Below are 24,237 nucleotides of genomic sequence, written 5' to 3'. Positions count from 1 at the left end.
AAATTACATCCAATTTACTTATTCGCTAGAATATGCTCATTTTGCAGCAAAATAAAAATACGTCTTAGTGTTGTTTACCTATTTTGTAATAGGATGTTACAGAAGAACTATGGGAAGATTCTCTTTTAGCAACTTTCACATGGAAGTTCTGGAGGTTTAGAGGCACTGCTATGCTAAAGAAAGCAGCTGAACCATTTTTTAAAGAAACTGTTATAATCAACTAACGAGAGCTACTGAACTTGTCCACCTAGTGGTTTAGGCAATACTCTCCTCTAACTTCTTCCTGCATATCAGGGTGGAAGTAAGATGACATCTTCCTGCTCCAACTACTGAATGTGCCTGTTGCATCCCTAGACAATCCACAATGGATATATGATAAATTCAATTGGCACAATCAATTTCCTCTCGAAATCTGAAAACTGAGGCTGCTAGCCAACTCCCCTTCATGCTAGGCTGTAGTCATTCCTCCACCCAGCCCAGCATCCACCTGTGGAGTCTAGTACAGAACATTATTTCACCTGCAGGTGTGATCCCTTCAAGGCAGTCGGCAAGAAGTCCTCAGCTGACTCCATTGCTACCACTTGATGAGACCAGAACCGGCGCTGCACTAGACCTAGGCTGGGTCAGAAATTTTCCTGCTCCTCCCTTCCTCCTCACCTTGCATGAGTGTCAGGGCTGCAAATTCTCTCTTAAGCCTTTCATTTTGCTGGCTAGGGTTTGGGTCGCAGTGCCATCATGCCATTTGGGTCTATTCAATAAGCAATGATTTTTATGTGTATATTTGAATGTTATACCTATGTCTGGGTGACCAGGGGGTGGGACAGGGTAGCCTAGTGGGACATGGAGCTCGAGAAGCTGGTGGCTGTCCAGCTTCAGGCATGCTTAGAAGAAACTCATTAAATGGTTCCATTCCAGTTTGCCTTCAGGTCTGGCCACAGCACTAAAACTGCCTTAGTCACCCTAGTGGATTATATTTATCAGGAGAAAGAGAAGGAGTGTGTGGCCCTGCTTATCCTCCTTGCTTTCTCAGTGGCTTTTAGTACTCTTGACCATGGTATCCTTCTGGAGCATCTTCAAGGAGGTGGAGGTTGGGGGCATTGTGTTCCAGTGGTTCCAGTCCTACTTCCAAGGTCATTTCCTTAAAATAGCTATGGGGCACCACTTCAGTATCTAGACTGGATTACTGCAATGTGCTTTACGTGGCATATCGCGGGCCTTTCTCCCACTGCCATTATGACAGGCATTTTGCAAGTAAAGAGATTATTGCAGATGGCAGGATGTGACAATGAAGCTAACATAAGAATATGGTATCAGGAGTGTCCAAACTTGGTTACTATATATATAGCTGTCACGGTCTGGTTTACAGGAGGTCAAAGTCCTGGCGGAGGACGTCAGAACCGGGAGCAACATGGTGGGGTGGGAGCAGGAATGAGAGTCTGGAAGCCAGGAGTCAGGAAGCCAAGGGTCCGAGGGTCAGAAAACCAGGAAGTCAAGAAGCCAAGGGTCCGAGGATCAGGAAGCAAGGAGTCAAGAAGCCAAATGCAGCAAGGCAGGAAACGTGTTGTGGTGGCAAAGAGCCAAAGGGAAATGCTGACCTTACATCCCTTCCCGGCTCTTGCCACCAGGTGCTGTGAGTTACCAATTGGCCTCACCTGTGCGGCCACGCCTAAAGAACAAACTTAGGAAAGCCCCAGTCCTGTGAAGCCCTACTGGTCACAGGGCCTGGCTCCTGCACGCACTCCTGACAAGAGCCCACTGATAGCAGGAGACCAAACTTCAGAAACGCCAGAAGAATTTGTCAACAGAACATTTTGTCACTGAGCTTAGTGCAATAAAGGGAAACAAGGGCTCATTTGTTGTAATAAGAGCGATGCAGTTGCCTTGCATGATGGGTGTTTGGGCGGGTCCACATTTCCCGCTAGGGCACTGATTAGGCATGCCATTATGGATGGATTGCAGCAAACTGCAAACCCACATTAGAATGATAACAATAATAATTTATTATTTATACCCCACCCATCTGGCTGAGTTTCCCCAGCCACTCTGGGCGGCTTCCAATCAAGTGTTAAAAGCAATAACCACACATTGGTATCAGCACTGTAGCATACATTCCTTCCCTCAGTGAAATTGCCACATATAATGAGAGACACTGTGAGCTAGTTATGCCCACCCTCTTTAATATTAAGAGGGGTGGGGGAAAGAGGATAAAATTTGACAAGAGGGGCGAGATGTTCCTTCTGAACAAGCCATGCTCTAAACGGCATGACAGCTGGCACTTTGTAAAGGTTACAGGTTGTCAGCATTACAGTATTTCATGTCTAATTTGGTGTTACATGAATTCATGCCTTTCTTGTTAGTCACAATGTATAACCAGGCCCACACTTCTAGTGGTGGTTACTCAGTCTGCTGGAAATGGTGAATCACCAGAGTGTCAAAAATAACCTTGTCAAGCCCCAAGAAGCAAGCCTCACAATTAGAAATTCAGAAGAGCAGCACATTTCTGCTTACAGATATCAGGCACTGAGATTTGACGGTGTTATCCTTTTCACAATGACTAGTCTTATGTCTGCGTGCTTTCCATAGCGTAACCGGAACCCTCACATACAGCCAGGAGTGAGATGCAACTGCCATAATAAAAGCCTCGTTGTCATCTTTTGTGTGCTAAATCGGGTTGGGGAAGAGATTTAGCTCCAGCTGACTGAAAGGAAAGCAGGTGGGCCTAAAGCAGAAGATGTCGTGAATGATTAGCACAGTGACATGAGGGTGAGTGAGTAGTCTAGGAGGAACATGCACAGGGGAAAACTAGAAATGGCAAATAAATTTCATTTGGAAATAGCATTACCCAGACTGGATGTGTTCAAGGCTGAATGGCAATAATTACTGTATTTTAAGAACGTAAGTTACAGAATAGTGACCCATTTTAAATAAAGAGATTTATATAGGTTATACTAAATGTCCAAAATATGGTTGACATTGATTTGCTGAAGTGAATTTCAGCAACCCCATCTCCATTTTGTCAACGTATGAAAACAGATATATGTCAGGATTCAGATAAATGCAACTGAAAAGCCTTCTTTTGAGCTAGTTTGGAGGCTTCAGGGCCCCACAAGTGGCAAATGAAGGCAAATTTAGTGCCGTTACTAGAAGCACATCAAAGCACACCAAGGCATTATTTGTGGTGCCACTGCAGTTTAACACCTTCCAGCGAGTTGATTTAGAGACAGCTCCTGCGACAGTCGAGTCAAATTCTGGAGACAGTCATGCAAGGTTTCTAAAAATTCAGAGATCATGATGGAGTAATAAGCCAAGAGGGTGGTTTATGGACAGAAGAAATGGGAAAATAAAGACTGCAATTCAATCTCTTGTTCAGTGACAAAGACAAAATAGAATCAGGTTTGATCCATGACAGGGAATAGAAATTACTGTGATCTATGGAATGAAAGATATTACACTGCAGGTATGATTAATATCTAAAAGGAATTTCATCATTCTGCAATAACACTTTCCTGGAACAGACCTCAGGGTCTATTTCTTTGGACAGTAGCAGAACATTTCATAGGCCAACTGGCAAAGTGGTCAATAGGTACCCAACGTCACTTCAGCAATACATGCCCTGCTAAAACTGTTCATCTATTCTTGATAATATCCTCCTAAAACAGCAGCATTCCAAAGAAACAATGCATGCTCTCTTAAGGTTTACATTATTCCTAGGTTGTCAGAAGTCCTCAGTGTCCTGTGAAACATGATATTACAATACTGGTGATCAGGTGTGTGGCCTCCTTTGCCTGATTGCATTACAGCAGCCCAATTCTTGATGTCCAGTGTAGGCTCAGAAGCAATTCCGCCAAGTTCCTGTGTTCACTTCCCTGAGCGTTAAAACTGCATCAATAATGAACAAATCCAGTGCAGTACAAATACATAATAAAATCTTGTGTGTATCAGTTTCTGAATAAATTTGGTCCTATGTTTTTGAATGAAATAGAACAGCATATTATTAACATGACATTCATCCCCCTGTATTTGCCAGACAGCACAAGAGCAACTTATTCTACCTTACCACACTGAATATGAATTTATATCAATTAGTATATAGACTGATAACGAGCCAGTAAGAAAAAGTAACTTTCCTTGAGAAAGACAAAAAACAAGCTGAGATATAACCCTAAGAAACAGCAACTTCAATTAACAAAACAGTCTTTGGGTATATCATTAACATTTTGCTTATACTAAAACACCACTTAAAAACAGTTTATCCCCTGTTCCTGGCATGACTTTTGCTTTTCAGTCGTATTTTGTTATACTCCCTGAAAACCATCCTGAGCCACATGGATACAGTATAGGCACAATAGACGGAATAATAGCATTAGAATGCAACAGTATTGTCTTCTCTGTGGCCGACAATAAGGAATCCACTTGCATATGCAGAACCGCATTGCAAGAGCACAGTCTTTATGTCCAGTTTGTGCTCTAGAATAGTATACTAGGTGCTGGGGACAAAGAACAGGGGAGTCCTGTTGCCTTTCTGTTCTACTTCTGCTATGGGAAGCCTGTCATCCTGTTGTACTTCAACTCCCATCAGCCCCAGCTAGCATGGCTCATAGTTTGGAATGGTGGGAGCTGTAGTTCATCAGCAGCTGGAAGGCTACAGGTTCCCCATCCCTGTCCTACTTGAAGGTGACCCAGATGCATCTGGTTGGCCAACCCTAGAGGTAGGCTGGACTGTTAGACAGATGTTGTTCAGCCCCAGTAAAGCTCTTCTAATGCTATGTTCTTGGTTGGTTACTGAGCTTGGTTACTGAGACTGTTAAGTGGTCTTTCATGGAACACATCCTCATTTAAAAGAGCTAGACCCACAAGTGCCCTGATATCCAGCAATGAAGGAAATGACTTTGTCTAAATTGTACTTCCACCTTTGACTCATTACTCTAAATCTGACTTTTCTCTGAAACTTCTTCTCATTCTTGTTGTCACTTCCCACCTTTGTCAAATAGTTTTCCTGTCCTGGAATATAACAGCCCACAATAAGCTGGAGAAAACCATTAGCATATAACCACTGTGAAATCATTATGATGAGCTGATAAGGGAAATAAGCTCTGCAATGCACACTTAAAGACACTGTGTCTCTTTTGAGCTCCAGAAATATGGAAAAATGCAGATAAGGATTATACTTTGGATACCTACGTGCACCAGGAAGAAACTTTTTCACATCAAGAATGACTCCCCACTGTGACTATGCACTGTAGGATTAATCTCCATCACAAAACTTTATGTGGGTTTGTGGATTTAGGTTAGAGTCTTAATCACTTTCAACGTATTTGATTAGTCTTGGCAGGTAACCAAAGCACACTTGACTAAACAATCATAGGTGACTGTCTTAATTATGGGTATGGATAGTAAACAATATGCCCTTTCCTTTCTGAAAGGGCATAGATATGCACTTTTCTTGCTTTAAAGCTTTTACAGATAGTAACATTTAAAGAAAGGCAGTCTAGTTGTCATCTTTACTAACAAGGTGCAACTTTACTAATTGCAACTTTTGCACCATCAACTTTAGCAATGTACAGTCATGACAAAAATAAAATGCACCCTATTTGAATTCTGTGGTTTTACATATCAGGACATAATAGTAATCACTTGTTCCTTAGCAGATCTTAAAATTAGGTAAATGAAGGGATTAATATGACTGCCAAAAATGTGAATTTATTTAAGGATAATTATGAAAAATGTTGGACTGAAAAAGGATTTAGAAATATGGAGAAATTTGAAGTTATCATAGTTAGGCCAAATTGCTGTGATAAAAATGAATGTGCTGCCAAGGATGTTGTTTTTGTTTCAAACATTGCAAATTTTGGATAAGATGGATTGTTTCAAGAAGTGGCAGAAAGATATTTCCAGATTTGTTTGGCAGGGCAAGAAGCCTCGAATAAAATTTAAGATATTAACTGATGCTAAAAAAAGAGGTGTATTTGCCCTGCCAGACCTTAAACTGTATTATGAATCAGCTGCTTTTTGCTGGCTGAGAGAATGGCTGCTTCTTGAAAACACTGACGTCTTGGATTTAGAAGGGTTTAATAATGTATTTGGTTGGCATGCATATTTGTGGTATGCATATTTGTGGTATGATTTTTAAACATAAAGCGTTTAAAAATCATATTGTTAGAAAAGCATTGTTTAATGTTTGGATAAGATATAAGGATTTGTTAGAAAAGAAAACCCCAAGATGGTTGTCACCAATGGAAGCGAAGGCACAGAAAAAACTCAATATGGAGGCGAAAAACTCAATATGGAGGCGAAATATTGGGAAATTTTGGAACAAGATGGTGACAGAATAAAATTGCAGAGCTTTGAAAAATTGAAAAATAAAGTGCGAGATTGGCTCCATTATTACCAAATAATGGAGGCATACAATTTGGACAAAAAAGCTGGCTTCCAGGTGGAAAAATCAAAATTGGAAACAGAATTGTTAGATCCAAAAACTAAGCATTTGTCAAGAATGTATAACTTGTTGCTGAAATGAAACACTCAGGATGAAATGGTGAAATCAGCTATGATTAAATGGGCACAAGATGTTGGACATAACATAATGATGGCTGACTGGGAACAGTTATGGACCACAGGTATGAAATTTACGGCATGTAATGCCTTAAGAGAAAACTTAATGAAAATGATTTATAGGTGGTACATGACACCAGTCAAGCTTGCAAAAATTTACCATCTGCCCGACAATAAATGTTGGAAATGTAATGAGACTGAAGGTACATTCTTTCACCTTTTGTGGACATGCCCAAGGATTAAGATATTCTGGGAGATGATTTATAACGAAATGAAAAAGGTATTTAAATATACCTTCCTGAAGAAACCAGAGGCCTTTCTCCTGGGCATGGTCGGCCAATTGGTGCCAAAGAAGGATAGAACATTTTTTATGTATGCAACAGCAGCAAGAATACTCATCGCAAAGTATTGGAAGACACAAGATTTACCCACCCAGGAAGAATGGCAGATGAAGTTGATGGACTACATGGAATTGGCACAAGACTTCTGGAACAGTGTCCTTTGGACAGATGAGACCAAAGTGGAAATGTTTGGCCATAATTCACAGCCATGTTTAGCAAAAACCAAACAGCATATCAGCACAAGCACCTCATACCAGCTGTCAAGTACAGTGGTGGAAGGGTGATGATTTGGGCTTGTTTTGCAGCCACAGGACCTGGGAACCTGGTGGTCATTGATTCACCCACAAACTCCTCTGTATACCAAAGTATTCTACAGTCAAATGTGTGGTCATCTGCCCAACAGCTGAAGCTTGACTAAAATTGGGTCATGCAACATTGGGTTATGCAAGAGAGCTGTGCATAAACAAATGCCAGCAAATTTCAATGAACTGAAGCAACGTTACAAAAAAGAGTGGGCCCAAATTCATCTACAACGACGTGAGAGATGGATAAAGTCCTACAGGAAACAATTGCTTCATGCTGCTAAAGGTGGTTCTACAAGCTATCGGATCATAGGGTGTACTTAGTTTTTCACACATGGCTTTTCCATTTTGGCTTTATTTCTATTCATGACACAGTGTAATATATCATGTGTTGCTGTTCATCTGAGGTTGTATTTACCTTATTTTAAGACCTGCTAAGGAACAGAGGGACACAGGTGGCGCTGTGGGTTAAAGCCTCAGCGCCTAGGGCTTGCCGATCGAAAGGTCGGCGGTTCGAATCCCTGCGGCGGGGTGCGCTCCCGCTGCTTGGTCCCAGCGCCTGCCAACCTAGCAGTTCGAAAGCACCTCCGGGTGCAAGTAGATAAATAGGGACCGCTTACCAGCGGGAAGGTAAACGGCGTTTCCGTGTGCGGCTCTGGCTCTGGCTCTGGCCAGAGCAGCGATGTCACGCTGGCCACGTGACCTGGAAGTGTCTGCGGACAGCGCTGGCCCCTGGCCTCTTAAGTGAGATGGGCGCACAACCCCAGAGTCTGTCAAGACTGGCCCGTACGGGCAGGGGTACCTTTACCTTTACCTTTAAGGAACAGATGATTGTTATTATGTCTTCATATGTAAAAACCACAGAATTCAAAGAGGGTGTGCTGTCTTTTCCCCATGACTCTATGCAGCAAAAGAACTGGCCACAAGGAACGTATCCAGAGACTCCTTCAGGAAATGAGGAATGAGTGTGCGTAGAGGGGAGCAGGCCCACCCCCATCAGCCCTGCCCCCAATGCTCCTGCCCCTAGAGGAGGAAGATTCAGGGCTTTGCACATTGAATGAGACATGCTAGTCAACAGGCATGCAAAGCAAGGGTAGAAACAACTGTCCTGAATTGTTTATGGTTTTATGGCAACATGTAACACTTCACACACACACACACACACACACACTGTATATGGGACAAGGCAGTTGGAAATGTATTTGCTTTTTAATCAGCTAAATATATTGCCTGGTTATATCCCCATAAATTCAGTGCCTTTAAACTGCTGACATATTGACTTTTTAAATTGTCTTTTTCATTATCCAAAACGGAGAAGGTTGGCACTCTCGCAAACAATATGTTTTCGTTTCCTATGAATTAGGTGACATAAAGCCAATAAAACACAGAAAGTAGTCATGTATCATCATAGCTATATAGTACATTTCTAAAAATACATGTTTCTCAAATTTTCAAGCGGTCGATAAATTGTATCCAACGCCAAACGTCAGCCTGCTGCATGATGGGAATTGTGAACTCACCTCTGCTCGCAGGCTGATAGCTTATAACTTACTTCAAATAGTTTTTCTTTTCTTTTTTTTCAGGCAGGCAAATGAGAACATTTTGCATTCTGGGTATAACAAGCTTTACATAATTTGTTACAAGCAATAAAATCTAGAACTCAATAACAACATCAACTGCTGTTTAGGAACGAATACTTACAGTGGCAATCAAAAAGGGAACTGGCTAGAAACCTTATCAAAACAATATGGTTAACAGACCCAAAAATGAATTCAAACACAAAGAAATCACATATGCCTCTGTCTTATGATTAATAGTTAGTACACATGCAATTAGAACAGATCTGAATAGACCCACTAAGCTGAATACCACATTCTTTAACTTATATACTAACTGCCATATACCAAACCCAATAGGAGGTACGATACCTGAAGCAGCATCTCCACCCCCTGTCATTTATCCAAGAAACTGAGATCAAGCACTGAGGACCTTCTGGCAGTTCCCTCATGACAAAAAGTAAGTTACAGGGAACCAGACAGAGGGCCTTCTTGATAGTGGCACCCGCACTGTGGAATGCCCTCCCATCAGATGTCAAGGAGCTAAGTAACTATACAACCTTTAGATGACATCTAAATGTTGTATAATTACTTAGCTCCTTGACATCTGATATAGGGACATTTTTTAATGTGTTGCATCTTTTTATATTTTTATATATGTTGGAAGCCACCCAGAGTGGCTGGAGCAACCCTGTCAGATGGATAGGGTAATGATAATGATAATAATTGCCTTTGTGCTGATTAAGGCTGCACAATGGCGAGTGGGCTGTGTGTGAATCAATGGATGTACAGCATGGTAAATTCTGTTACTTGTAACAGAAATGTTTATTTTCATTTGAAAGAGTTAGAACACTCCCTCAATACTATGTCCTGGTGGAAGCATGAAAACTAAGGCCTAGATCCTGACCTGAAGCCACGTGGTCAAATTCTGAACCTGGCCCAGTCTGCTTTCTCTAGTCCCAACCAGCCTTGCCTAACCTATTTTGGCTCTCCGGTTCCATTCCCCTTGACAACAACAACAACAACAACAATTCTCCACACAAGGGAACATAGGATGCTGCATTACACAGTATTGAGCCAAACCATTGGCCCATTTAGCTCAGCACTGTCTACACAGTCCAGCAGCAGCTCTCAGGGGTTTCAGGTAGGAAATATTTCCAAGGCCTACCTGGAAATGTCAAATATTGAACCTTTAGAATGCAAAATATATGTACTACCTCAGAACCAGTTTCCTCACAATTCCCCCTGTGCTGTTTGCCAGCCTCAATGCAATGCAGGTAACACTGAGAACATTAAAGTGAAGAGGGCACTGATGAAGACCAGCACATAGTCTGCACTGGCTGGGTATAGAAAGGACAACTTCCCCTTTGCTCCTGAGAGTGAGCAGCCCTTGGTCTGCTCTCTCTCCAAGCACGTTCATTATGACTTCAGACCTGTGAGAAGAGACTTGAGTCTGAAGTCAGAGCTTCACTGGAGTCAAGCCCAGGCACAGTGTTTGTAAAGCTCTGGTCAACATGGGAAGAACCCCTTGGGACTGAGACAAGAGGTGGAAGATCTAAGTAGCTTGTTGAAGGCCTCATGGTGAGTTAATGGTAAAGGCAACATTTAAGCAGGGGAATGACCTTGGTCTCTTTGCGATGATGCTATGCTTGTACTATTTTCATTGTATATTAACTGCACTATTTTATATGCATTTGTAGTAATTATTTCTAAACCATTGATTATATACGATCCATTATATATGAACACTTAAGTTATTACTATGATGCATTTATGAATCTCAGTAAATAATTCATTAATTCTGGGTGTAAATTTAAAGATCACTACCCGATCAAAATTTTCAATAGTCCATTTTAAGGAAGTCAAATGTTCAGTAATTAGCAATTCCAATGTAAAGGAATGTTGTTGTTTTGAAATGCTAGATTTATTTTACATATGCCAGGATTTATGTTGATTCACTAGGTATCTGAACTGTGACTGTGATAAAAACTGACACAACTGAAAAGGAGTCTGTGATATATGTATTTGCAAAACTTATTCAGTAGCTATACTAATAATTATTTTTTCTTGGCTGAATTCACACAATATTGATTTTTGCTCTGCTCTGTGTAACCTCTCTTTTAATGTAATTCAGCTAAATATCTGGATTGGTAAAGAACCAATAAATCAGAAATGACGTAAATAAGGTCCAGAGGTACTTAACAAGATGCAGATCCAACAATCACTAGGGTAAACATTGATTTGTATTCCAATATGCTTGTGACCTCTTTTGCTCATCCTTGATGTAGTGGCAAACCTTGTTTACGCCAATACAATTCTCAAGATGTTACAGTGTGGTTTTGCTTTGCTTCCACAGCATTCCCCAAATGCACTATACCTGTGAAACCAGGAGCACAGAAACATTGATAGCCGCCAGGCTTGTTGAAGCAGCTTCCTCCATGCAAGCAAGGAATAATTTCACATTCATCCACATCCAGCTCACAGAGCGAGCCATAGTAACCAGTTGGGCAGTGGCAAAGGAACCTATTATGATACGGATGAGGAATAACTTCAGTGGAGAGCAATGAACAATATCACTTTTATAATAGATCAAGCTGCCCATTATATCTAAGTGTCATGCGTACCACATCCACATCAAAATAATCACAATGATATCCCCCTCCACATTTTTTATTCCCCCCCACCACCACAGAATTCATTTCTAAAAGCACTCACTCCACTCCCAATATTCATAGGAGCTATAATGTTTAGATAACACATTGCTAGGCAGAGAGAGTATGGTCCTGAAAAGGAATGCATGAAGTATCTGTTCTTTTCTGTCCTGGTCTGATTGTAACAGCTCTTACTAGTATTACCGTATATGCACCATTATGTGTATAATATTGTATGCATATTATAGGAATATAGATTCTAGATATCATAAAGTAACAAAATAAAAAGATGTCTACAACTTTGGTATTAATTTTGTATTTTGTAGTAATACTTATTTAAATTATATTCTGTATGTAGCATAATCTTATAAGTAACACAGAGAGCTTGACTCTTATGCATATTATACATATGATATACATACTTTTCAATATAAATTTGCATCATTCATAAGCGGCTCAGAAATTCCAATGTGGGAAAAGCTCTATTGGATTGGACCTGCCCAATTCCTGATTCTCCTTCCATTCTTACTAGCAGAGCGCTTTGGAAATTTAAGGGCTGCCTAGCACCAGAGATTGTACACCTCTTACTACAATCCCTTTATAAAGCCAGACTTTAAGTATGTAGTGAAAGGTGAATCTAGCTTCCTACCTATTTTTGTTCATGCAGTTCTACATCAACAGTCAATTGAAAACAGGACAATTTTTATTCTATTTTTAAAAAAACTTGATTCACTCACAAACCTGTTTATAAGATCTATGCATGTTCCACTGTTTGCACAGGGATTTGAGGCACACTCATTAATCTCCACTTCACACAATGTCCCAGAAAAGCCATCTCTGCAGAAGCACCTGGAGAGAAGAATGACATCTAGTGAGCTACAAAGAATCTTTAACATCCAAATAAAGAAAGAGAATGAAATGGGTGTGTGGGGGGGGAAGCATAATATTTGTTCATATTTCCTTGGTTGGCACACCATTTTAGAAAATAGACAAGTTGGGAAGGTCTTGTGGCAGAGCGCTTGATTATAATGATCACAGTCATGCACTGGATAATTCAGCGGCAACAACATTATCCACAAATCACCTAAAATCACACGAGCTACAATCCATTGTCTCTGTCTGAAAGCGTTCCCAAGTCAAATCTAGCAACGTCATTCCCTTGGGCTGTTTTTCCTCACCTGTAACTGTTAACCCCATCCACACAGTGACCTTGATTCTTACACGGGCTGGAGATGCATTCATTGTTGTCAATTTCACAGTAAGCACCTTCAAATCCTGAAAGATAGATGAAACAGGTATGGATCAGTGATTTCGGCTAGTCAGTTTGAATGTCAGGTTCAGTGATAACAAAGGCCCAGGTGAATGCCTTCCAAATGGAACTTGAAAACACTCGAAGCATTTTTTATCCTTCAAACCTAATGGGCAATGCTTCCCCTCAAAGAATACCGGCACATCTAATAATGCTTGAGCACAGAGGCACAAATAGGACTGAATGCAAGAAATAAGCATCTGGTTAACTCTACTGGGGAATTGAGCCTGGTTTAAAAGCTTGGAAATGCTTCATCAAAAAGAGGGATGCTATACTATCTCAAAACGCAAGGCAAATCCACTGCATGACAAGTTTTAATATATCATTTCAGTAGTGACCAAACAAAATTTCTCTTCCTCCGCTCCATAACCCATTTCCTCTTAAACATCACAAGGGACAGTGGCTTGAAATGGATGCCATAAGCTTTTAATAGATGACACATTCATCTTCAGAAGGCTCGGGCTTTATATTTACCTATTCAAAACATTTATATATTCAGAACATTGGTATACCACCCCTCATACAATATAATTCCAGAGTAGAAGTATATATAATAAATACATATCATGAAATATTAAGATACACAATAAAACCATAATATAAGCAATAATTGGGTGTGTGGGGTGTTAGGGGAGGAGTAGCACCTCTGGTGGGGGGACATGTTGTGCTCCTTCTGGGGTAGCTTGTCAACCTTTGGTCCCCACACTGCACTTAGCTCTCACCTGTGGTTCCTAGAAGCTGTCAGCATGTGGCAGCAGCCACACCCCAGTAAAAAGCCTTGACTGACCAGCTATACCAGGTGAGGATAGATGATGGGTCTCAAACCCTCAGTGAGTTAAGGACTTCCCTTGCATGTGAAGACAGTCTCTGGCGGATTGAGCAGACAAGACCAATATTGGATCCAACAGTCAAGATGCTGGTTTCTGCATGTGCTGTAGTGGGAAGTGAGGGGGAAATGGGGCTTGTCAACCTGGGAAGGTAGTCCATCTAGAAGAAGGAAAAGTCTGATCTTAAACCTCCACTGCTTTGCAGGATATCTTCAGGAGAACATAAGGCTAAGGAGCAAAGCCTACACAGGGAGCAAACCTGACACAAATCTGAAGTGAAGTCCCCAAGACGGTAGGATGGCACTTTATATGCCATACTTCCAGCAACTCCTGCAGCCAAGCTGGTGCCAAACATATTGCAAGGCCAAGAGGGAGGTCTTGTTGGCTGGGCAGCCCAAGTCCCCATACACACAGCCCAGGCTTGCACCTTGCTGAGGACACTTTGGTGCTGCTAACACAGCAGTTTGACTTCACTCCCGGAGGCACACCCCATCGTCTCTTGAGACAGATGGATGCCAACAGCTAGCAGTAATATAAGACAACAGATAAAACATACACTAGGCTAAGGCACCAAATAAATTACAATGTATGGGGAAATGGAACGTTTGAACCACACACCACTTTAGAGAGGGTATTCCACAACCACCCAGAAAGCTCTCTCCTTTGTTGCAACTTGGGGAAGGGCTTCAGCCTATATACACTGTTGGGCTTTGCTGCATCCACTCTAGAGGAATGTTTTTCTTACAACTTCGGCTCTGTTTAAGTGCTGCTATGTGCAAATCACATCACATATTCTCTTTTCTACTACTACACATTACTGGAGAAGTGGGGGATCTGTTTTCAATTCCTGGATCCTATGTCACTCCAGCAACATCTGCAAAGAGTACCGTAATCATGGCTTGGGTTGGGGAAATGCTTCCACTGCCAGTTTCGCTAGCCCCAGGAAACTGGGATGAGAAGGAACCACAAGGTTCTTCTTTCTAGACCTTTAAAGCCCTAAACGGCCTCGGACCAGTATATCTGAAGGAGTGTCTCCACCCCCATCGTCCTACCAGGACACTGAGGTCCAGCGCAGAGGGCCTTCTGGCAGTTCCCTCACTGCGAGAAGCCATGTTACAGGGAACCAGGCAGAGGGCCTTCTCGGTAGTGGCACCTGCCCTGTGGAACATCCTCCCACCAGATGTCAAAGAGAACAACAACTACCAGACTTTTAGAAGACATCTGAAGGCAGCCCTGTTTAGGGAAGCTTTTAATGTTTGATGCAGTATGCTATTTTAATATTTTGTTGGAAGACACCCAGAGTGTCTGGGGAAGCCCGGCCACATGGGTGGGGTATAAATAATAAATTATTTATTATTATTATTATTATTATTATTATTATTATTATTATTATTGACATTAATGGGGGGGAAACATGGGACCTAGCTATGCTGTAATCAGTCATTCAGACTTATTTGGGAGCAAGCTAAAAGAGTTTCTTTAGATCTCACTTTGATTATTTAAAGGAAATGTAAAGCATGGCTTTTACAATATGTACTGAGGATATCGAGTTCTGTCACCTGACCATGTGATTCATCAATAATACAACACGGAGCCCTTTTGCTGTGATATTAATTGCATTTATGCAGTGGCTCTTGCATTTTTAAAAGAAGATCCTGCAATTTCTTTTGCCACACTAGTGGTTTGATAAAATGCCAAATAATCAGTCCAGCACTTAATTAAACTTGACATCAATGTTGGATCCCTCATTCATTAAGACAGCTCTAGACCAGGCAGGAGAAACTTGTGGCCTCCAGATGTTGTTGAACTACAGCTACCATCGCTGTAGTCGGGTGCAACAACATCTGGAGGGTCAGAGGTTCCCCATCCCTGCTCTAACAACTAGTGAAGTCCTGTGATACCCATTCCATGCAATCACATTCTTGCTGCTACTCTGCCATTTTCAGAGTTATCTGAATCAGTTCCAGCAGCATAAAAAGCTGCTGGAGATCTAATAATTTATCTTGGAAGATGCTGGTCTAACTAAAAAAAGAGCTGAGACTGGGCCAGAGAAGCTAAAACATATTGACAAAAGAGCATTCAAAGTTCAGGGTAGTGTGCTTTATTGTTACTAAGTAGCAAACATAGGGAGATAATCTCCAGTACTAAGTCAGTACTTCAGCATGAAATGACATTCCTTCAGGTTCTTTTCATCTAAAGTGGGCCTTCTAAAATCTATTTCTGAACAATATAAAACTAAGTAATGCCATTCTTATCATGGAGGCATGCAATCTCTGATACAAACACACACAGAGAAAAGCAATATATATTATCTAATAGATTTCCTTCTCCGCAACTTTGGAAAATATGGCAGATTTACTTCTTGCTATTTTATCAGCAACCCATGGCACACATTCCTCTTTAGACAAAGGCACTTGTTACATTTACTGCTCCATCTCTGGGCCCCACAGAATGAAGACTTGAACACAGGCATCAGAAATCAGGATGCAGATCTCAATGGTATGTTATTTTCCTATTTACTTCAATGAGGGTTTTTTAGAAAGAAAAAGAAGAAAACAAACATGAAAAGGCTTAAGGGAATGCAGCCCCACTTTCCAGTATCATTGTACCATAGAGAGACTGGGTCACACCAAGCTACCCTGAGGACACTTACAAGGAACTGTTCTCTAAGAGTGTTTCCTTTAATCCACAGCATCCAGTTCTCAGTGCTGGAAAAGACAGCAATTGTCCCTCCTCAGATTTCTGGATGAAATAGAACAAGTTTGGGGAGTGCTTGCCCTCCTGGCAAGGGCTGGATTTGCTCTGGGAAAAGTGGTCAGGGGCAAGTGACCATGGTGGCTGGGCCAACTGTGGAAGGAGTGGAATGACAGCAATGAGCCACTGAGGTGAAACAGGGTGTGGTCTGTGGGGATGCGGATGCAGCGTGGGGGCACACCCCCACCTCGGCATAAGACACGCCACAGCGTGTCTAGCTGCCATGCCCACTCTCTGACCTTTGCCTCCCTCGCAGAAAGCTTTGCTTAATGTTCCACTTGGCTGGAACATATCGAATGATACAGACTTTCGAGTATCAGGGAACATTTGGGGGAAATACCTGTCTGACACGTGTATTCACTAATGCTGGAAATGCGCCTTGCTGGAAATACGTTAAGTTCAGGGTGGTTTCACTACTGTTTCCAATTGTTGATTTCTGCTAATAAAAGGAGCCTCTGCAGAGCTAGCCGGCAGCTTGCTTGGAGCATGCTTGCTTGCTCCTTCACAGCTCACATGCATTCAACTCCTGTGCCATCCTCCGTTATTTCTAAGGAGGTCTAAGGAGAGGGGTCCATAGAGAGTGCCAGGGATGGATTTGACCCATGTTCTGGAAGATCACCATGCTGGGTTCAAGTAAATAAACTGTGAGATGACCAATGCCACTGACTGTGGCCTAGTTCACAGAATCATAGAATTACCTGTATGGGTTCAACATAACATCAAAAAAGACCCTTACGGCACTTCCAGACTATCACTATTTCCAGGTGGGATTCACTGTCCTACTGGCAAGTTTAGATTATACAACTAAAGTTGATTTGGCACTCCTGGGCAACAAACCCCACTTCCTTCCAAAATCGGACTTTTTGCAATAAGGGAAGTGACAGGAAAATGCACTGGCAAATGTATAGTAACAACTGCTTGATGCAACATCATATAACCTCCTCAAAACATATCAGAATGAATGTTCAACAGTCATCAACATTCTCTGTAAACTTTGAGCAAACAAATCAAGATGAACGCTTCATAAACAGGTAATCTGGAAGCAACCTTAGATTCCTAAAGGAAAATACTACTGATCGCTTGGGTGAATACAGAAATTAGGAAGAGGCCAGCCAGCTAGAGCCAAGTTTCAGGTTAATTTAATGTGATCTAGCAAAAAGAAATGAGAACTGACTGGGCATTTTCTCTCTCTTTTCAAAAAAGTCTCTATCTGCTACTTAAAGCCGTTTAACACATTTTAAAAATGTTAGCAACATTATTACAAATTAACATCATCAACTGCAATCAATTTGCAGCTTTCAAAGTATTTGCACAAAGTAAATCTTCAAAAAGCATCATGATGTAAATGCTCGTTCATGTATTGGGCTAGAAAGAAAGTTCACTCATTTAAGTTATAAAACAGAATGATTTTTATTTTTCAGCAAGCTGTTTTGTAAATTGGCATATTAATTGGGCGCCTAACAAATATACATTTAGTGCTAATGTATTGCTATGGTAATGATATTTAGTAGCATGTGTACTAGAATAATAGGCACATTTAAATGCAACTGCTTGCTGCTGGTGGTCATGCAAATCAGTCTAGCTAGGGATACAAATTATAAATCAATAGTGCATGGAAATGATCTGATACAGCCCTGGAGAACAACACTTCTTTTTTTATTTATTTACACAAGGTGGCTTTTTCACATTTCCCAGCAAAGTCGCATATTGCTCAGAGGAAACTCTGGGATATTTTCAATCTGGCGTTTCTGATGGTTTGACCTTGCAGCCTTTTCTGTTGAGTAAACAGGAACTGCCTACTGAATTTACACCAACCTTGTGAACCGCTTCATGTAAATATTTACCTAATCAATAGCAAACAATAAATAGCAGGTTACTGCTTGCAAAGCATTGGCAGAAGACAAAATACCACTCACGTTATCACATACTGCATTTCTCAGAGAAAAGCCCCAAATACCTCTTGAAGTACCTAGAGTTTTATTCCTGATGTTAAAACGGGATATTCCCCACCAGGAGCACTGCAAATCAATCTTGATACCTTCCTTTTACAGTAATGCAGTATTAATCAATTGCAAAAGGACCCAAGGCACAGCATCTTGTTAGTCAGCGAGATGTGTGTGGGAAGCCCACAAGAGATCTCTCCCACTAGACTCTCCTGCTTGTGCTTCCCATCAACTGGTGTTCAAGGGCATACTACCTTGGATACTGGAAGTAATGTATTACCGTGATGACCAGCAGCAAAGGATAGCTGCCATTTTCAAATTACGAGGGCCCCTTTCCTGTTGTATGGAAGGCTATTATCACATCTATTTTACATCAGTTCTGCCCTACACAGGACCATATGTTGTTGGACTACAATTCCCATCACCCCTATCCAGCATGCCCAATGATCAGGGATGATGGGAATTGTAGTCCAACCACAGAGGTTGCCACATTGGGGGAAGGCTGCTTTCCAAACATCTCATAGCATTCAAATGAGGCTCCCTGGAATTCATGCCATCTGACCTGGTAACCCTTAGCATGGCTAATGCTACCTACACATGCTCATAGGCTCCTTCCTTTCATTTCCTTGTGCTCATGGTATTTTTTGAAGAAAAGCATCAAACAATAGTGCCTTGGCATGCCCTACTTTGTTCTGCTCTTCTCTTTACACCTTTTCTTTTTGCCACTTGCAGCAAGTCTAGAATTTCAAAGATGTGACTGAAGCTGCTTTGGCTTCCAGGCAGGGCCATTTTTTGTCTCGAGATGCTTTCACAGCAGTAGCAGCATTCCCTTCTGGTTTGCATTCAATTGCCTTCATTGCAGGTGGCACAGAAGAACTTGTCCACGTGCACAGAAGAAAGCCCAAGCTGACACTGCCTCCATCTCCCCCTTTGAAACTGCTGCTGCTCCATTTTCTGACCCAGCATGGCACATTAAGGCGATGTTCTGTTTCACCCACCCACCCAATAGCACCACCAGCTTCCTTCTCACTCTTCTCCTCACACACACCCTCTCTCTCTCCCTTTTTTCTCGCTGGTGGTCTTCACTTGGACTGCCAGCTTCCCTGGAGGTCATGCTCAGCTCCCCTTCTGCCATGGCTGAAATGCTCTACCTGGCTGGATCAGGACTCCTCAGAGGAGCTAGGGGTAGCAAGCTGCTATACAGTGGACGCTCGGGTTGCGAACATGATCCATGTGGGAAGCACATTCACAAGCCACAGCGCGTTCGCAACCCACAGTGCTGCTTCTGTGCATGCGCTGGTTGCGATTCAGTGCTTCTGCACATGCACAAAGCGCGATTTAGTGCTTCTGCGCATGCACAACTGCTGAAACCCGGAAGTAACCCATTCCGGTACTTCCAGGTTTCGGCACGTCCGTAACCCAAAACCCCCCCCAAAAAAACCCGCAACCTGAAGTGTTTGTAACCCGAGGTATGACTGTATTCAAAAAGGCCTTTATAATCATCACACCATGATCCCTGTGCTCCATATTACTGCCAAAGCCGGGGGGGGGGGGACATTTGCAATGGAATCATGGAATCCTCGAGCCATGTAGTCACATGCAATGAAAGCATACAGGAACCAAACAATGTTGTTCTTGTCTCTCAGGTTAGCAGCTTCCCCTTTGCCAGTCTGAAGCCTCTGGCCCACTATTATCCTGATTGATCATTGACTATTTTGGATGCCGGATGAAGGTTCAGAATAGAATGCAGCTCATTTGGCACTGGCGGCCTAATGTACACACCACCGAGTGTTGGTAGGACTGGGAAATGTCTTGCGCCAAACTTTATGCTCACACTGTTTAAAACAGTAATTCAGAAGGCTACAAAATCGACAGCATTCCACAGTGTGACTTGCATGCAACCGTTTTGATAAGTAGTGCCATTTACCTTTTTGACAGATGCACAATGGCTTCCCATTAACTTGTGCCAAACAAGTAGAGTTGTTGATACATGGGTTGTAGGGGGCATCACATGGGTTGTAGCGATACTGGCAAGTCCTTCCAATATAAAATGGAGGGCAAACACATAGAAATTGACCATAGACAGTGGACTCATGGCAGGTGGCTCCATTCAGGCATGGTTCAGAATCACATTCATTTATATCTTCGCTGCATTGCTGCCCTGTCCAGCCTGCTGCACACAAACAACTAAAGGGGGAAGAGAGAGGATAAAGAAAAGAGGTGAAAGCAATCTTTTTAAACAACAAAAAACATAAACACTTGCAACAGTCTCCTATATCTGCCCCATTGCTTTGATCTGTGTTTTCGGTGCTGACTTACAGTTTCCCCAGGGTCTTTTTCCTCAGCAAGTAAAAATAAACCCTGCTACATAGAACAAAGGAATTCATATCTGAGAAAGAGAAGGAGAAAGTGCTTAAAAGTGAAGGGAACAATGTGACATATAAATAAAATAGCTGCCCCCATCATCATGCTCAGTGTTACCTGACTTCCACATGCAGAAATGGCCACACAAATACATAAGTATGTAAAATGTGCATAGTTTGCTTTCCCATCATTTAGGACCCCACAATGACTCACAGTTGCAAATGCAATTTAGAACAGTATAAAAATACCAATAATCAGTCAAATAAAACAAGAAATTAATTATAGCAGCACAGTCTTAAAGAAAATAAATAGGCAGTAGCTAAGAGTACCGGTATATGAATATTTTCTGCCATTAAAGGCCATTAGGCTTAGCATGTCAGATGAAATATAGCAATGATGGTGCCAGGCAAATGTGCTTGGAGAGAAAGTTCCATCACAGGCCATATCTGCACAACGGTATCATACCACTTTAAAAGAATCCTTGGAACTGAAGTTTGCTAAGAGTTTGCTAAAAGTTATTAGGAGAGTCCTATTCCCCTCACATAGCTACAATTCTCTGAGTTGATTAACAATCAATCCATCTCAGAGAATTCTGGGAAATGTAGCCTCCTGATTTTTTTATTTTGAAAGAAAGAAAGAAAAGTATTTGTGTAGTTTCATCAATTCCGCGAGAAGCTACCTAAGAAGCCAATGTATATTTCTTGCACATCCTCATGGTGCTGAGATTAGATTGTAAAGGTGGTCTGAGAGAAAGGTGGGATTTGAACACAGATTTTACCAAGTTCAGCTATTTTTCCACTTGAGCCTAATTCAGGGAAGATGCAAGTTGTTTTCAGGCTCTCACACAATAAGCAGAAAACTTGCACCAGCTAAGCCTGCCTTGTTGTTCTCTGCCAGCCACGCATAGGGGCAAACATCTGTAAAGGGGAATCCAATGTGCACAGGCTCTGTCTGCTAATGGGAACCCTGATTGTGCAGGGTTCCCAGTTATAAGGAGAGTCTGTTTGTACACAGAGGCTTTTCTGTACAGACGTTTACCCCAAATCTTGGAAGATAGGAAGGTGACAGGACTGCCAGAGTAAGTGATGGGAATGGGGCCAAATGGTATGGCCCTCAATCTGAGTGTGTGACCCCCCCCCCCAAAAAAAAACCCTTCTATTGTTTGCATTTTCTCTCATTGTTAGATGTATCCAACTAAGAACTGACCAGCTGGGTGGGATTCACCTAACAAGCTCCGTCAGCAGAAGTCCTATGCAAGGACTTCCACTTGCACAATGGGGTTTTACCCCACACTCCCCTCCCCAAGCCCCCCACAATTGGTTCTGTTGGGGGTCAGGAGAATGACAGCACAAGGAGGTGGACTCTTCTGTCTGCTAAGCTGAAATGCTTGTGGATACAGAGCATTCACCATAGTGCAACGTTGAATGCTACCCACTGACATGAATGAACCTAAGTTTTGGCTTGTCTACACTCACACTTGTCCAAGCGGTTTTCTTTTTGCCCTGACACTTTCCTTGGCAAAATCCGCTATTTAGCACTGAATCAGATCCAACAACAATCTGCAGGAAGCCTGTTTGACGTTTGCTCCGATTCAGCGGTAAAGATTAGGTTTCCCTGGGGGAAAGCAGAGGGAAAAGTGGAAGTCTAGTTGAGTCCTCAGTCACGTCCATTCATTTCAATGGGCTGGCTGTAAGCAGACCTACCTAGCGCCCCCTGTGGGTTGTACCCAATGCTGTGACAAAAGGATTCTGCTAGCACAATGGGACTTCAGTTTCCTCTTCTGCCCCCCACATGCCCCTCAGAGTCTGCTCTAGATGGTTCGCCCCCAATAGCTGATTTGGCTGGTGCCCAATGGGCCATAAGCAACAGGAGAGGAAAATGAAACTGCATTGCACCAATGGAAGTCCCTTGTGCCAGCAGAGATGCAGCACTGGAATGTTCCCCAGCCCCTTCAATCTCTCTTTCACTCTCAAACACATGTGAGCGTCTGCATGTGAGCGTCTAGAGCACAGTATACGTAGCCTGGCTTCTGAACTATAAAAGTTTCCCTAAGATCTATGAAAGGCAACATTGATGAGACTGCATGCCCTAATTTAATTGACACAAATGTGCAGTGTACTGATCACCTTTATTACTTCTGCTCTCTAAGTGTCCTGATGACAGCCCCAGCACGTTAGAAAACCGCCACATGCGTTGACATTTCCAGCGCATTTTGAATGGAAACTTGACACATCAGAAACTCCTACATATTAGAAGGCTGCTGTTTCTCCACATTTGAGCACTGGGAGAGAAAAGGAGGAGTGTGGAGGGCCGAGTTACAGTACAGAATATCTACATTTTAAGCATGGAATGAGGGGACTTGCTTTGCAAAGTCTGCCCTTCTCTAAGATGCCTTGCAGTTAATGATGCAGATGAGGATAATGAGATGCACCTGTGTTTCCTCTCCAAATAACCCTCATGGCCCTGCTTATAATGGCACTTCCCTACTTGGCTTCTTTTAATTTTAATCAACACTAACTATCTGGAAGCATTTGTTGCCGGTGTGGTGTGCCAAAATAAAATAAACATATTGATGTATGCCTTTTGGAAGGAAAGGACCTTTTTCTTTGTTCTGTGCTTCCCTCAACTAAAAATGTCATGTGTGTCACCCATATTGGAAGAAGTAAACAGCATTTTTCTTCTCCCTATCTCAATGCTGTTGGAGTTATACGCTGCCCTTTTGTCCCACAGCCAATGTGAAGCGTCACAAACGATGCCACAAAGTGAAGCATGAGACAGGCCTGAGACCTAGGGTGCACCCTGCAGGGTTTTTAAAAAGCTATTGCTGCTGTTGTTACTGCTTTTCAACTCCTAGGTGCCTGTGCATGTGAGCAGAACAGTCCAAATGTTTTCATCAATTTAAGTAGTTGGCAAGGACTATTTCTCCATAAATGCCACCATCAACATGTGGGGGTAGGATGCCCCCAAATAAACACAAATCATAAGTGGCAGTGGATGGTGTGGTGGGGCTGCACCCTTTACCTGATCTCCTTCTGGCTCCAGTGAGTGGGGGTCGCTCTGGTGGCGCACCCCCCAGCACACCTGCCCTGGGCGCCAACAAGAAACACTCCACTGCGTTTTCTAGCTGTAACATAATGAAGAATCATATCTTCAGCTGCAATCTGAATGCAGGACTTGAAAATGTGGATACAAAACAGAACACTGGACCTGCTCTAACAAATGAATAAACCAGCCGCATACACAGCATTTGGGGACTGAAAGAAAACGAGCAGGGGCTAGTTAGGCTAGTTGCATGCCTTCAGCCCTGATCTCCTTCCTAACAGAATCCCCATGTGACTTCATTTTGCATGCCTCCCTATTCCTAAGTAACGCCAGTCTCTCCCCTTTTCGATCACCAGGGCTACAATTTACCGTTACACAGAGCTGCTGGAACTGCTTAATGAATCATTGGCTTGTTGTTTGCAATAATGTCATATTTCTATTTGCTGAGACAAAGAGCTGCGAGGTGTTTATTACCTTGGAAATTTTCAGCACTTTTTTTTTTAAAAAAAAAAAAAAATCCCAGATTGAAAAGCAAATGCAGTTAATTGCCTGCCAAACAAAATCTGCTGCAGGTAACTGCAGAAGATGTTTTACAT

General features: G+C 42.2%; 1 protein-coding gene across 4 annotated transcripts in view; it reads right to left on the bottom strand.

Annotated features, from left to right (window-relative positions):
• EYS (eyes shut homolog) overlaps window positions 1-24,237 on the bottom strand; it is a 490,906-nt gene that overhangs the window by 368,753 nt on the left and 97,916 nt on the right. For all 4 annotated transcript variants that reach the window (XM_079970286.1, XM_079970287.1, XM_079970288.1 and 1 more), the window contains 4 exons: window positions 20,163-20,422; window positions 12,581-12,677; window positions 12,144-12,251; window positions 11,129-11,274 (listed from right to left, as the gene is read on the bottom strand). In XM_079970286.1, the coding sequence (XP_079826412.1) occupies window positions 11,129-11,274; window positions 12,144-12,251; window positions 12,581-12,677; window positions 20,163-20,422 (611 nt within the window). The remainder of the gene's footprint in view (window positions 1-11,128; window positions 11,275-12,143; window positions 12,252-12,580; window positions 12,678-20,162; window positions 20,423-24,237) is intronic.

This window comes from Podarcis cretensis (assembly GCF_951804945.1).
Source record: "Podarcis cretensis genome assembly, chromosome: 3".
NCBI lineage: Eukaryota > Metazoa > Chordata > Lepidosauria > Squamata > Lacertidae > Podarcis > Podarcis cretensis.
The sequence above is the reverse complement of the archived record's forward strand: the minus strand, read 5'-3'. Positions and strand labels throughout refer to the sequence as shown.